Source organism: Schistocerca piceifrons, chromosome 3 (assembly GCF_021461385.2).
Source record: "Schistocerca piceifrons isolate TAMUIC-IGC-003096 chromosome 3, iqSchPice1.1, whole genome shotgun sequence".
NCBI classification, from domain to species: Eukaryota; Metazoa; Arthropoda; class Insecta; order Orthoptera; family Acrididae; genus Schistocerca; species Schistocerca piceifrons.
The window spans coordinates 715,980,333-715,997,173 of record NC_060140.1 but is presented as its reverse complement, the minus strand read 5'-3'; the positions used below and the strand labels follow the sequence as shown (position 1 = coordinate 715,997,173).

The window sequence follows — 16,841 nt, the reverse complement described above, 5'->3', positions numbered from 1 at the left end:
TGGCCCAGCAAAATTTTGGCTGAGCTTTATCTTTTATAGTAATAGGAGCAACAAAATTGATAGCCTTACCTAAACATTCTGAAAAGAGTTCCAGGAATTCCTTTAACAAGCTAGCTAAACTGCATTTTGCATTGAATGCAAACACTGACAACACATTGTTCTGAATATTAAAGCCAAACAAATCAAAAGAATCAAGACCAAATATGTTCTCACACCCATGTGATTGTAGCACTGTATAAGAAACTGTTTGCGTATGTGAGCAATACATGATAGGCAAAGTACACTTTCCGAAAAAGGGAGTGTTTTGTCCATTATAAGTTGTCTGTTGCGTGCTAGTTTTACACAGGCGTGGGGAGCCAACAGTTCATGTGCGTTATGATTCAGCAATGTAACAGAGGCACCCATGTCCAACTGAAATTTCAAGTTTCCCACAAAGAAGTAAATGACCAAAAAGTTTGTTCAGCTTGTGTATCACTGAAGAAACTGCATGCCTCTTGCAGATTTGGAATAAATGCTTATGTTTGTTCCATGGCAAACATACAGTCTGTACATTTACTTTCCATCTACAAGCATAACACTGAGCTTGTTGGGAGGGACAATCTTTGGCGTTTGTGCCTTGAATAACACCGAGCGTAAGACTTAGTTCTGTTCGCATGTTTAGCAGCCTGTTTAGCGAACCGCTTATGTGGCGTGCAGGGTTGTTTACTCGGCATGGCCAGTACAAGCTGCCGCCGAGTGGGCCAATCACAAATAAGGGACTCAACCTGGCAAATAGCTGGCTGCTCAAATTTAATGGCTGACAGGACACCGGAATTATACTGATCTAGTATTTGCTATACCTGCTGAAATGATGGATTGTACTGTTTCAGAATCTGTTCTCTGAGTTTGACATCAGGGACATTGTACACAATCACATCATGTAACATAACATCTGAAGCACTGCAAGCACATTTGAACTTGCATTTCCTTGTAATAACCTGCAAACCTGTTACCCACTCACAATGTTTGTTCTGGCCATTTTTTGCGGTTAAAAAATTGATACCTAGCCACTACCCCATTCATTTGTTGGTCATAATAATTAGTTAGTGACTCAACCAATTGTCCGTAAGCAAGTTCACTAGGAGTGGCGTTGGAAACATCTTCTGAGTTAAGCAGAACACTCCACTTCCTACCATGGATAATACATATGGAAGTTTCTCAGTACCTGGTACGTTGTTTGCTAGTAGATGTGCCTCAAACAGAGACAACCACTGGAGCCATTCCTCTTCTTGTTCAGAAAACTGTTGAAAAGATAGTATAGCAGCTGGAGTAGCTGATGTTTGTTCCATCAGACATGCAGCATTGGCTAGTAGCTGCCGCACCGTGTTGAGTAACGTAGACATTTGCTGTGTCTGGAACTGAAACATCTGCATTAGCTGTGTGGCATTGTAACGCTTGCGGGTGTGGTGCCTGAACAGGGGGCGGGATAGGTGGGGTGGGCATGTTGGAAGTGACAAATGCAACAGACAGGCAAGACAAGCAAGCAAAATAAGGACAAAAGCAAATAAAATTTCTGCAATGCCCATCTGAAAAACTGATTAGCGGTAGTATCACGTACACTAGGTATAAAAGGCCATTGCGTTGGTGGAGCTGTCATTTGTACTCAGATGATTCATGCGAAAAGGTTTTCAACATGATTATGACCACACTATGGCAATTTAGACTTAGAGTGCGGAATGGTAATTGGAGCTAGGAGCTAGACACCTGGTACATTCCATTTTGGAAATCATTAGGTACCTCAATATTCTGAGACCCACAGTTTCAAGAGTGTGCCAAGAATACCAAGTTTCAGGCATTACCTGTCGCAATAGACAACACAGCGGCTGACGACCTTCACTTAACAAGCAAGAACAGTGGCATTTGCAGAGTTGTCAGTGCTAATAGACAAGTAACACTGCATGAAATAACTGCAGAAATCAATTTGGGACGTATGAGGAACATGTCTATTAATGGACAGTGCAGTGGAATGAGGTGTTATTGAGCTATGGCTGCAGATGGCCAATGCAAGTACTTTTGCCAACAGCATGACATCACCTTCAGTGCCTCTCATGGACTTGTGACCATATCAGTTGGATCCTAGAAAACCACAGTCAGATGAGTCCCGTTTTCAGCTGGTAAGAGCTGCTGGTAGGGTATGAGTGTGGCAGAGTCCCCATGAAGCCATGGACTCAAGCAAGTTGTCAACAAGGCACAGAGCAAGCTGGTGGTGGCTCTGTAATGGTGTGGGCTGTGTTTACATTGAGTGGACTGAGCTGGTCATTGACTGGAAAAGGTTATGTTTGGCTACTTGGAGACCATTTGTAGCCATTCATGAACTTCATGTTTCCAAATGATCAAGACGTGTTACCAGGCTACAGTTATTCGCAATTGGTGTGAAGAACATTCTGGACAACTTGAGTGAACGATTTGGCCACCTAGATCACCCCACATGAATCCCATTGAACATTTATGGGACATAATCGAGATATCAGTTTGTGTATACATTGTGCACTGGCAACACTTTCACTATTATGGATGACTGTAGAGGCAGTATGGCTCAGTATTTCTGCAGGGGACTTCCGACAACTTGTTGAGTCCATGCCATGCCGAGTTGCTGAACTATACCAGTCAAAAGTAAGTCCGACACTATATTAGGAGTTATCTCATGACTATTTGCACCTCAGTGTATGCTGTTAATGGTTCTTGGAAAATTTTTAAGACTTAAAACATTCCATTGAGGGTCGCCATTCTCCTGGATATATCACCTTGGGAGGACATTGATACCTCTTAACCAACATTCTACAACAAAGGACACACTATAATGGTAAGGCATGCCTGAAATACCCATTTTTCCTATTATTGGATGATATTGCATTAATATATAGGGTGGTAGGCTTTTTCAGTTGCAAAATGTATTTCTATTAAAATTTTCTGTGGAAGAAAGTTGAAGTGAAATACATTTACAGATTCAGTGTCACATGTCTTGTAACCCAGCCGAAGATGACTGAGAAGTCTTCTGGATTCTAGAGGTCACATGAAAGAGTTGTTCATAATCTGTTCTAATGTCATCCTTGTGGATAATAAGAGAGCTATATTAAGAATAACTACTGGGGTTGATGCAATCCATCCTTCATTCAGGAATGAAATTATGACTATGTCTCTTTGGGAATCAGTATATTATCCTTCAAGCCAAAGTGTGTTAAAACCAGGAGAACATAAACTTAGGATGTGAAATGCAGGTGTCCTGATATACCATAGTGCACTTTGGATCTGGCACAGTGCAGTGAAGCATAGATATAGCATGCTCTAAATCTCCTAATAATAAAGATGGTTATACATTCATTCATTCACACATTGTGTTCCTTAAATCCTACCATTAAGTATATCCTTCAGTGATATGTAATGAGTCAAGTTATATGTCAACAGGCACAGTCTGCCTCTCCTGACTACTTCTATAAAGTATACCAATGACAGATTGTTAATTGGCACTAATCTACTCAAACCAGTACTAATAGTAATTGCATCCAGAATACTTTTTATTTGTATGTTAGTATAAAAACAATGACTTTGAAAAAGGCACTCTCCACTTCTCCTACACTACTCAGCTTCAGTTTGACGTGTAACCTGTAGCTCACAGAGAGGCACATGTTCCACCTATTCCTCAAGGTCAAAAAAAAAAAGATGATCATGTAAAAGCATAAATAGCTTAGTAGTAGGTGAGAGCATCCCACTGTTCGAGGTTGTTATAATTTGTAAATAAAATCCATGAAACAGGATGTATACAGAATGTCTACAAGGCACGACAGCACCCTAGCAGACCTATTTGCTGTGTGGAGGTTTAATAGTGCTGGAAAACAATTTGTTTATTCATTACTAAGCTGAACTTTGGTCCTTAGATGTGATAGATACATTTAGATGTGTATTGATGTAATGTCTCAGAAATTCAAGATGTGTTAAAGTATGGGGGTCGGAACTTAAATAGTGGCAACTATTTGTTCACAACCAATACAAAAGAGTTACATGTTTTCACCTGTTACTGTCCTTCAATGTAGTCACCAGCATTGTGTAGAACCCATTGTCCTTCAATGTAGTCACCAGTGTTGTGTAGAACCCGTTGCCACTGATGTGGAAGGCATAGTATACCGTTAGCAGAGTCGATAGTGTGAATGGAGCAGTCTAAAGCTATGGTGATTCTCATGTACGACTGTGATGGTGTTATCCTAACGCAATATCTTCCTCCAAGGCGGACCATCAGTGCACAGTATTACTGTTCATTTTTGGAGCATAACCTGTGACCAGCATTGCGAAAGAAGCAGTGACACTTTCTGCACAATCCATCATAACATTCACTCATAACTAGAGTTCTCTTCTCGTAACATGTTACCCCACTGACTACAGGTGACTTACTGTTATGTGCAACTGCACATATCAGTAGCTTTGTTGAGGCGAGTGATGGTAAGTAAGCAAGCTACTGTACATGCAATAACATCAGCTGCCTGCATGTGTCTACCTGTTTGGGTATGCATAGTTCATTATGTGCGCCCCTCTCTCCCCCACCCCTGCTGTCTGAATGCACAATGCATCAACATGCAGTGCGTACAGGGGGGCATGGGAAGGAGCGCGCACCTATGCACCTTGCTACTGAAGTGAGTATACAGTATACAATGTGTACATTATGCAGAAAATATTGTGGGCATATGGATTAAATATAGTGAAGATCGTATAAGCATTGTATTCATTACTTTGAATCTCGTCGCACAGCACAAATCGGCTAGTAAAAGCATTTTCACAAATATAATAAAAATTGAAAGTCAAACAGTAACAAGCTGTTTTAGAAGTAGCTTATGTTGTTCTTCAGGTTTCAAACTATCTCCATACCATATTTCTTCAAAATCAGTTCAGCAGACAGAGTTACTTTCGCATTTATAAAATTAAAATGCATAAAACTTTCAGTTAGGACGTCTTTTTTTTCTCTGTGATCAGATTTAGGTGAAACAAAACCGTATGGTGTCCCAAGCTATGCTGAGATTTCCTCTGAAAGCACCAAGAAAGAGATTAGCATGTTCAAATGGAGAAACAGATAGAGATGGTGGTGTTAAAGAAAACTTTAAATCTGTGATCAGATTTTGATGAAACAAAGCCAATCCTGTGCCGCAAGCTATGCTCAAGTTACATGCAAAAACACCATGAAAATTCACCTAGTAATTTTGAAGGTTAGCATGTTCAGACAGACAATACAAATTTGGTGAAACTTTAAATTACAATATCTTTGCTCCATGATCTGATTTTGACAAACTAAAGCCTAAACATTGCCCCAGGCTATGCTCAAGTTACGTGCAAAAACCCCATGAAAATTCATCTAGTAGTTTTCTAGAAGTGTCTTCAGACAGACAGACATGACAGTTTTACGGATTTACTATTAGTACAGATCGTAAAAATCTACGTAGTCATCTTCAACACACAGGGCTTTCAATTGTTTTCTCACTTTAATAGAATTACCTGTTTAGGTGATTACAATAAATATTTCGGTAGGGGGGGGGGGGGGGGGGGGGGACTTTGTATGCCGTGAAATAGTACAGTTTTGTACCAATCCAAATGTTACATGTTATGTTATTGAATATGAATGTTTTCACAACCAATCTTATTTGAAGAACATAACAATTCATCACCACCAAGAACTGCTAGGTGTGTGTGTGTGTGTGGTGTGTGTGTGTGTCTACCACCATTTAAAAAAGCTAATTTTGTATATTTTATCTCAGCTTCAAATTTTGTTAGCTATTTTTCTGTGTAGACACTAAAGACAGCATAGTTTCATTGCATATATTTTCAGAAAAACTTCTGTTTCCTTTTTTCAGAGCAGAGTCCTGTGAAAGTTCCAGAAATGTTTAAATCTGAGGCTGTGCAGGAAGAGGTACGTTTACTGCCAACATGTGGTGTATACATTTTCTACAGTCATGTTATCATTATAGTATTGTGTACCATATTCCCATATTTGAGTTTGGTTGTAGATTTATTTGCATAAATATCGGTGGATGAACCAAAGTTGACAATTATTTTTATGACAAAAGTAACTGAACCTAAATGTTTTAGCAGATCTGCTATATGGTTTTCCCAGTTTAATGTTTCCGGAATATGCACTCTGAAGAACTTGGCACTTTCATCCCTGCTTTTTAATTTTTTTGTTGATAAAGTACACTCATTATAGGTGGGGTATTTTTCACAGAATAAAACTGGGTGGGCTGTGGTTTTAAAAGTTTAAAACTAGTGTTTGTGTATATCCCTTTTCTTAAAAAAAAAGATATCTGTGCCTTAAGTTCGCTAGAACTTACAAAATCCCTTAGCATCTGTCCATTATTGTTAATTATGCTTTCTCCAAAAGAACCTAAGGAATTAGAAACACATCTGTTGCCTATTCTTGCATTAATCTCCAATTATGACAGTCGGACAAGTATTTGCAAATATGTTAACAACTTTTGTAACTTTTTATAAAATTGTTCCAATTCTTCTGCATTGCCCTCCTCTGGGGCATAGACACAGGTTAGGGTAAGCATTCCTCTTAAATGTTTTAGACATAGCAGCATAATTCTTTCTAACATCTTTTTATTATAATATCAGTCCTTGTAGAAAATTCATCTTGCTTTACTATAAATGTTCGATGTGTAATTAAATCAGATGGAGGGAAATTTTCCAATCTCATAGTCAATGAACGTAATGCAGAATCAAGACAAGCAATAGCAACAGTAAGCTGAGCTTGACCAGCTTGAACTCCAACATCAGTCAATGCAAAATCAATCCAGCCACCACAAAATGGTGATGGCCGATGTTTATAATAGTAGCAACATTCATATTAAAGGTAATTTCAACATATAAAATAGTCTTGTAAATAGTAGGGTGCCAGAGGAACACACAATGTCTCAGTGAATGAGTAATAGTGCAAGAGTGGTTACTTCTATAGCAAAGAGCCAATTGCTGTCTGTCTGCTGCTGGGCCACCCCACTGTAAAATATTATATACACATTAGAATAAGTTTTGCATCACACCTGTTCCCAGAACTCCTGAAGATAGATGTTGACTATGGATATTTTATCACAGACACAGTCCCTTTGACTGTTCAGAGATGTCACTAAACCCACCCAAAGACGTAAACAACCATGCATGAGCAGCGCCTATTAGACAGAGAGGGTCCTACAGCCGATCAGTTCCAGTCATTCCACCAGGAAGGACGTACACAGCTTGTGTTGTGTGTAGTTCACCCATGCCTAGATGGTCAGTACCATGGTTCGATCGCATACGCATTGTTACTTTGTGTCAGGAAGGGCTCTCAACAAGGGAAGTGTCCATGCATCTCGGTGTGAACCAAAGTGATGTTGTTCAGACATGGAACTGTCAATGACATGCCTCGCTCAGGCTGCCCAAGGGTTACTACTGCAGATGCCGAATGGATCGCTCAGGATTGGCATCATGTTCTCTTCACCAATGAGTGTCGCATATGCCTTCAACCAGACAGTCATTGGAGACATGTTTGGAGGCAACCTGGTCAGGCTGAACGCCTTAGGTACTCTGTCCAGCGAGTGCAGCAAGGTGGAGGTCCCCTCATGTTTTGTGGTGTCATCATGAGGGGCCGATGTATGCCGCCGGTGGTCATGGAAGGCACCATAATGGCTGTACAATACCTGGATGCCATCCTTTTACCGTTAGTGCAACCATATCGGCAGCATGTTGGCGAGGCATTCATTTTCATAGACGACAATTCGCACCCCCATCGTACACATCTTGTGAATGACTTCCTTCAGGATAATGTCATCGCTCGACTAGAGTGGCCAGCATGTTCTCCAGACATGAACCCTATCAAACATGCCCGGGATAGATTGAAAAGGGCTGTTTATGGATGACATGACCCACCGACCACTCTGAGGCCTCTACGCCGAATCGCCGTTGAGGAGTGGGACAACTGGACCTACAGTGCCTTGATGAACTTGTGGATGGTATGCAACGACGAATACAGGCATGCATCAGTGCAACAGGACATGCTACTGGGTATTAGAGGTATTGGAGTGTATAGCAATCTGGACCACTACCTCTGAAGGTCTCACTGTATGTTGGTACAACATGCAATGTGTGATCTTCATGAGCATTAAAAAGAACGGAAATAATGTTTATGTTGATCTCTATTCCAATTTTCTGTACAGGTTCCGGAACTCTCAGAACTGATGTGATGCAAAACTTTTTTTGATGAATGTTTAATCCTCCAAATATTTGCTACCCTGAAGCTTTCACAGATAAAGGCAGGTCCACACCCAAAATTTTCAACAGTCTTACTAATTCATTTTTTTTTTTTTATTAGTTACTGATCTAACATTCCAAGCCCCAAGGCTATTCTAGTTTCTGCCAGTAATGTACTTTTCCCCTGAGCTTTCACAGATAAAGGCAGGTCCACACCCAAAATGTTCAACAGTCTTACTAATTCATTTTTTCTTTTATTAGTTACTGATCTAACATTCCAAGCCCCAATGCTATTCTAGTTTCTGCCAGTAATGTACTTTTCCACTGGCTGTGTTATGAGTGCCTGGTGGAGGGCCTGCCGCCTTAGCACTTCTGAGCTTACAAGAACTTCATTTGGGTTTAGTCCCCTAGGCTCCTATGCTCTCTATTGGAATAATCCCCTTACACCTTCAAGATAGGATTAGAGAATGAACATGAAAGATGCCCTCAGGCCTCATAAGCTAATACCATTGGGGTTGAAAAAAACAAGAATTGGCAAATATGAAAGAAAACAAAAGAAATTTGACACAAGTAATTGGAAACAATGTCAAACTTAGGTAAGGGGCCATGTGGTTGTCACTCTCATACTCTCAAGGCAGGTGCCCGCTAGGAGTACTACTCATTGTCTGGTCTTTCACCTGCTGATCAGTCTGGCACGGGTGACCCTACCAGGTGCATAGCTCCCATAATGATATCTCTGTGTGTCATCAAGACACAAAAATCACCTCACTTTCAAATAAAATGGTAGAATATTAACATAGAGCAAGAACAGTAATGGGCCCATGATAGAACCCTGCATAATAGCAATTGCTGTTTCTACCTGTAAAAGAAATGGAGTCTCGGCTTGTGTTAATCAAAGGCCTAGGGTAACTTCTTGCATTCTGTTTCTAAAATAGTAACTAAACCAGGCACATGCTAACAAGTATCCGATAAAGACTGAATTTTTCCAATGGAATATTATGACTGACACAATCAGATTCCTTTAATAACTCACAAAAGATCACAATTGGTGATATTTTACTACATAAAAATTTTATTACTCACACAGTGAACGCATAAACAGCTTCCTCAGTAGAGCAGCCCATTTGAAATCAAAATGTGATTGACTAAGTATCCCATTACAACAAAGGTAAGTGACAATCAAGGAGTAATCGATCACTACAGAAAAGATTGTTTACAGTTAGTTTGCAGAATTTCATCACCTCATCATTGCATCAGCTACGAATATCAACACAGTTGACCAGAATTGGTTGCCGTTCCAAAAAACATTGATGCTTTGCACAACATGAGTGAAGAGGCCTGACGTGTGATTTACTGTGAGAGAGATATTGTATCCAAGACTGCACCACGTTTCACTTTTCATGAGTATTTAGCTGTCAAAAGATCTGTCCCTGGTGGAGTGCACACAGTTTGATCAAATTTCAAGTACGGACTTGTGTGAATTGACATAAAATTAAAAACTGAACAGAAGATGAAACTAGGACTTATTTGTATGAGCTGGAAACTAAGCAGCAGTTAGTTGCTCAGGTACTCTAAGATCAACTGAAACCAGCAAAGGTAATTTGTTCATGAAACACATTTAAAAAATGGCTGCTTGTTTCTTTGGTTTTACTGGTCATTTTATGGCTGCCTCTTTACAAGTTTACACAACAGTTAATGCTGAACAGTATTCAATAGTTTTTTGGTCAAGTCATTAGTGAAATTAGGAAATACAGCTTTAGACATTGAATTAGTCTTCATTGTAACAATGTACACTGTTGAAAAACAACTTCTGGAATTGATTGAAAGACATACAAAAGAATGTAAATTTTAAAGATTAACGTTTTGAAAAATGACAGAATGATATGTACCAAAAAAAGTTTTTCTTTCATTGATTTTGTAATAACTTAAAAGGTGGTCCCATACAGATTTTGTAGATCATTCCCATGTCAGTGATCACTCACTATATATAGCTCATACATCATTATTTGTTTGTTTGTTTATGTTCTGCCTGTATTGATGTGTATTTTTGTGCAGGTTCTAGCTCCACCAAGGCAGTTCGAGCAAGAGTCTCCTACAGAACTTCTTCCTCAGGAGGCAGGCACAAACCCCAACTTAGACAACTGGCAAGGTAGCTAAATTACACATTTTTGTTTTTAAGCGTGGAATTTTTCTGCTAAACAACATAAAAGCCCTACATAGAAGTGAATATGCATATGAGTAATAAAAATACCTCTCATTACAAACTCACTCCTCATTAATATGCCATTACATTATCATTTCATTTAAATTTATTGTGTATTTATGACTCTGTGTATCAAGTGTAAATAAAATTTTCTGTTTTTGAATATAAACTCAGTTAAATCCAACTAGTCACTTTTAAGTATGTAACTTCTGCATACTGCATCTGAAGGTGAGCCGGAAAAGGTTGGAATCTAGTTTATAGAGATCAACAAATACTTCAAAATTGACTGGTCAAAGTTATCTGTGTTTATATTCAATTAACACACAGCCACATGCTTTGAAATGGCCATGATGGGTAATCTTATTTTATCTATTTACTCACTGTGTTTGGATACATGCATGAGACTTTACATAGCATGAAACACATCAGACAAGAAAAAAAAAAGAGAAAAAGAAAACAAGATTTGATGCTATAACAAATTATGCCTAGAAATCACTCAGGCACACAAAGGGTACTCTAAATGTGGATGTGTAAGTGCTGTCACGCCTGCACAATTTTCTGAATAATGCTTTACGTTAAGCAGAAGATTCTTAATGAAATATGGTTACAATTCTTAAATAATAATAATAATAACAATAATACCAGTGGGCTGAAAAGACTACAGTCCTCAATCGCCATTTTAGCCTGGTGGTTAAGGTGGCTGTTAGTAAGAAGCACGAAGACCAATTAGAGTTGTAGTCTTAGCACAGGTTTGTTGCAGTCTCTTTAAATGTAAATATAGAATTGTTTAACTCATATAGAGAATAATAGCTGACGAGTACTGGCTTTTGGCTATGAAGTTTCCATTTCAGGCATTAATTATACATAAGTGATACACTCATACAGGCCTAGTTTTCATGACAACAGATTTCATACCAAGCAAAAGCTGAGGAAAAGGCAGTAAAAAGTGAATGGGACAGGATGGAAATGGTCTATCAAAACCAAGATTAAACAGGGTTCATGTGACTTTCAGAGGCAGTAAGATGACAATTAAGGGAGTAATGTCTTTATGGTTATTGTCTCCCTCCTTCCAGAGTCCATCTTGAGTGGCTTTCCTGCTCCACTTGCTATCTCCCTCTAACCACTTCCTCTTTTCCAGATCTGGCTCTAAGAGGGATGGAGGGGGGTGTACCACTGCCCAGGGCACCAGGTTTTTAGGGGAAGAAAAATCTTAAATTTTAATATGGGTCCAAAAGGATGAATTAAACAAGACTTAAAAGGTTTGCGCAAATGAAGAAGTATGAAAATAAGCTGGAAATACATATCAGTGACACTCAGTAAAATCTAGCATGTTACTGGAAACTGTCTACGACATTGTGAAACAGATGACATAGGAAGTGCTGGAGTTGGTCACCTTGGTTGTATCTTTGAAAATAGCATAGGTGTCTAGTGGCAATGTTGCCAACTCAGTTTCTGCCATGCACATGCACATACACATCACTCGAAATGAACCTACATGAGCTTGAAAACACCTACAGGAGCAAAACACTTTAAAATCTATACTCTATATTATGTAAATACAAGTTTTTCAGTGTTTTTACCAAAAATCTCTAAATTTTCTTGACCCACTTCTTTAAATTTTTACACAATCCATTAATAAACATTCAGATGAATGTAGGCAATATGCAGGGTTTTCATTTCAACTGAAGACACTGAAATATCTCGGAAATTACACATCGGATCGAAACAATTTGCAGTTCCAATTTGTTTGTCTTGGAGAGGGCATCCAATGGTACCACACCCAACCAACAACCCCACCCTGTGCATGGGTAGTGGGGAAAACTTTGAAATCTTCAGTGGGAACTGCCATTTTTTATTGCAGATTATGGTTCTACAGCAAATCTACAAACATTTTGTCTGAAGCGTTTTCTTCATTTCGCCACAGATGGTGCTGTAATCGGAAGAATAGAAGTGGGTACACAATCATTATTTACAACATGCTACTCAATGGCCCTTGAGTATCCAGTGGTTTGTGGGACCCCACCTACATGCTGTGAGGGTAGGACAGACCAGTAATTCATAACATCTAATTAGGAATCCCATTTGCAACATTGTATTTCTCCTACATGTCTAACAGGGGACTACTCAATGCATCACCGCAGCGACGTAGTGAACTGCGACATATCAAAACAGGCGGTACACTGTGACTGGAGCTCTCATATCGTGCAGACATAAAACAGATAGCAGCTCTAAACATTACAATACTTGCACAGTTTGTATTTGACCTATCGTTTGGGGAATAGACGTGCAAGTGGATGATGATTGTTAGAACAGAGAATGTAGGAGAAATGTTGAGGCTGCTGTTCCCTTGTATGCCAAGCATTTTCCAGAGAAAACTCACTCTCGTTTGTTCTTTTACAAGGTTGTGAATGCCTCTATGTCTGATGGCAGCATATAGACTAGCAAAAGGAAATGAAGCAAAATCTTACAGAAGAAGCTAATGAAATAGCTGCACTAGCATCATGCACTACAACCCACAGATAAGTACCTGGCAATTACACCGCAATTCTGATATGTCTGTAGGTATTATTTTCACAATACTGCATCCTTATAAGTACCATCCATACTACATGTCACTGCATCAAGAACTTCATGGCACTGATTTCCATAACTGGGTAGTATTTTGTGAATGGGCACATCAACATACGCAGACAATCCCCATGCTCCTTGCCGAGGTACTATTTTCTGATGAGTCTACATTGACAAACCAGCACAACATGCATTACTAGAGTGTAGCCAATCCTCATTGGTTACAGCAAGTTGACCATCAACGTCCTTGGTCAGTTAATGTATGGTGTGACAGCATGGGCAACAAACTCATTGGTCCATACTTTATTGATGGCATGCTGACTGGATGCAAATATTGAATGTTTTTGGAACAGGAAGTGCTGTTGCTACTGCAGGACATCTCCTTGTCTGTTCGACAGTGTATGTGGTTTCAGCATGATGGTTGCCCTGCACATTTCGTAATTGAAGCATGGGAACTATTAGACATGTTTACACAGGTCGGTGGACTGGCAAAGGTGCCCCTATTAATTGGCCCCCTTTGTCACCTTGGGATGTTTAACACATGTACCAGCAAGTGCCTAAAGGCCGTGAAGACATGGTTGACTGCATCAGAAACACCTCTGCTGACATTCCCGCAGATAAGTTTCCATCCTATGTACGGTCATGTGAAAAGCGGATCACTAAATGTAGTGAAGTTGGTGGTGCTACATTTGAACATTTACTCTAATTGGAAAAGTAGGGTAGCGTTTGCCTCAATCCACAGTCACAGTGGTGCATCAAGTAATCTCCTGTTTGATATGTCAGAGGAATACAGCATTACAAATGGGGTTTCCAATTAGAAGTTATGAAATGCTGGTGTGTCCTACCCTCACAGCATGGAGGTGGGGGTCTGATGTGCCATTGGGTATTCAAGGGCCATTGAGCAGTATGTTGTAAATTATGATTGTGTACTTATTTCTATTCCTCCAATTACAGCACCACCTGTGGCAAAATGAAGAGAATGCTTCGGACAAAACATTAGTACATTTTACCATAGAATCATAATCTGCAATGTAAAAAGGGGGGTTCCCATTAAAGATTTCACAGTCCCCACCCTCACCTCCCCTGCCACCTACGCACAGGGTGAGGTAGGGGTTTAAGTGTGGTATCATTGAATGCCCCCCTCTGAGACAAACAAATTGGAATTTTAACTTTTTCTGATCTGATGTTTAGTTTTTGAGATATTTCAGTGTCTTCAGTGAAAATGATCACCCTGCATTTTTTCAATTACAAGGTACTGGTTCTGTGTTACAACTGACTGCGAGTGGGAAAAAAATGCTGTGCTTTGAAAATGTGCATTTTCATTATCTTCATCACAGTCAGTTTTAACTACAATATCAGGCTACTTAAACCATTACACAAATTGTTTCTCCCGTGTATATTATTTTTCGTGTAAATAATTTTAAACAAAAATTGTACATACAACTATGTGCTCCTTTGTTTTCTTCCTTGTAGTCATTTTTAAAAGAAAACATGAATATTATGTGTATGGCTTATCAATTTATGATTAGAATACTACTACAAAATCTGAATCATTCGAAGTTTTGTAATCCTACTCATTCTCAGATTAAAATTGTGCGAAATACAGTCATTGAAGTTGCAGTCCTCATACAGAGTGGTATCTCATACCCTATATACCAACTATCCCAACCGATTAATCATCAATTTTAAGTGACTTTAATCTCCAATCAGGGCTACGTTGGTGATAACAGTGAAAAAGGTTCATGGTTGGGGGGAGGGAGGGGGGGGGACAAATGGCCACAGAGGTGTGGAGGAAGGGGATGGACAGAGAAACAGGGGAGGAGGAGGTGGAGAGAGAGAGAGAGAGAGAGAGAGGGGGGGGGGGTGGAAAAGAAGAGAGGGACAGAGAAAGAGGGAGGGGGAGGAGTGCATGAACAAAGAGGGAGGGGGGGGGGAGAAGATTAGGACTTATATCCAATTCCCATACGTATTTAGCAATTGTGAAGCATTGCCAGGTTCACTAGTAAACAAATAAAGATAAATGTCAGCTTATTATGGCCTAACAGTTCGTTATATATCAATAGCAGTATTGTTGAGAAATACAGTATGTAATAAACAATGAATAAGTAAAATATGCACCGCCCATTGCACGCCATAGTCTTTTGAACCTCAGACATTGTGACTAAGAGTCATTTAGTAGTCATGGTAAGATGTATGGCACTCTTCCCCCAATAGACCTTCTTCTGTGGATGTGACATAAATATCATTTACATTGTTCTTCTTCATGCCACACTCCTCTAAGTTTTCTGTAGTTACCTTTTCTTTCAAAGCTAGTTGTTTGGAGCTGTAAATTGTGTTGGAAAGCATGCTTTCTTGATATTTGATCCTTTCCATTTTTCCATTTATGTATAATGGTCGCACTAAATAAGCCTGGCAATTTCAACATTTTTTTTTTTTTCAACAAATGAAGGCTTTATATGTAAGTAACTCACTGCCTTGTGACCTTCCACATTGTACAGCAGAAGGGATGACAATACCACCGACAATGTGGTACCGAGCTGTGCTGGTTACTTTAGGTCTCGCTGTTTACGTACGGCTCTGCTCAGGGAACAAAAGAAAGTTATTGGCCCTGTGTACATTCCACTCTGCTCAGTGACTGAAAGAAAGTTAGTGTTGGAAAACATTTGATGATCAGATTTTAGTTGAATATTACGCGAGTGACATAATTTTTGATGGCATAATTAATTTTGACGTCATAACTCAAAATGTATTACACTGAAAACATTTCACTTTGGTTTCACTTATTGGTACCCCATCCTTGTTCTGGTCTTAAAGACGTATTCATGTCAAAAAGAGATGAGTAAGTGTGATATGTGAAAATAAAACAGCCTGCATGAATTACAACGTCTACTACACAGATTGGCAAAGTCCCTGGAACCAGCTCTGCTCTGTTCTGTTCTTAATTTAAAGAAGGAATATATGGGAGTAAAAGCTAGGGATTTCTTCGTTGTTGAATATACACGAAGTAAGTAAAATATTTTGTCAGTAAAACTCTGAAATCATATTCAAGAATGATTAACTGAGTGTAATTGCTAGGAATTACTAACGTCCTTTGCATAAATTTACAAGCACGATATTCCACTCTACTTAATCAGTCATTTACCATCAGCTATACTATTTGAAATGTTGGCAGCCCTGCACCAGGCGAGACGTCTGAGTTTTTGCACTCTCATAGAGATAAGTTACAGTTAATTTAGTAAGTTTACTCTTTAAATATATGTATAAGTGCTTTCTTTTAAGCTTGCTATTAAAGGTATCACTTTGCAGCACATATTAGCCCGGAAAATGTGAAAAGATCATGAGATTGTGTTGTTTAGGTACAATTGTGTTACAGAATTCCACTTAATTGTTCTGTGTTTCTCTCAAACAATTTAATTTGAGTGTGTCCATTCATTGTAAAGTTCATATTTCCAGAAAGTAGCATAAATCTTAATTTAACAAGGAAAACAAACTCTGTTTTTGACAATATGATGTAATTGTATGGATAAAAAAAATCTACTCACCAGGTGATGGCAGAACACACACTTAAAAGGAGGTTACAATTAACCAGTTGCTCCTTCTTCAGGAAGAAGGGTTGAAGGGGAAGGAAGAGGAGTAAAGGAAAAGGACTGGAGCGTTCTAGGAAGACGGTTAGATTTCAGAAAAGTCACCCAGAACCACGGATCAGGGGAGACTTACTGGTAATCTTTCCTAATTACAACCTTCTTTTATGTGTGTGTTCTGCCGCTGCTTGGTGAGTAAATTTTCTATCTATCCAATTACGTTAAAAATCTCAATTTGTTTGATTTAG

At 39.2% G+C, this 16,841-nt stretch overlaps 1 protein-coding gene across 1 annotated transcript in view; it reads left to right on the top strand.

Annotated features, from left to right (window-relative positions):
• The window catches only part of LOC124789355 (drebrin-like protein), a 215,958-nt gene that overhangs the window by 154,702 nt on the left and 44,415 nt on the right, over positions 1-16,841 (top strand). The window contains exons 8-9 of the mRNA XM_047256682.1: positions 5,874-5,929; positions 10,297-10,390. Coding sequence (XP_047112638.1) covers positions 5,874-5,929; positions 10,297-10,390 — 150 coding nt within the window. The remainder of the gene's footprint in view (positions 1-5,873; positions 5,930-10,296; positions 10,391-16,841) is intronic.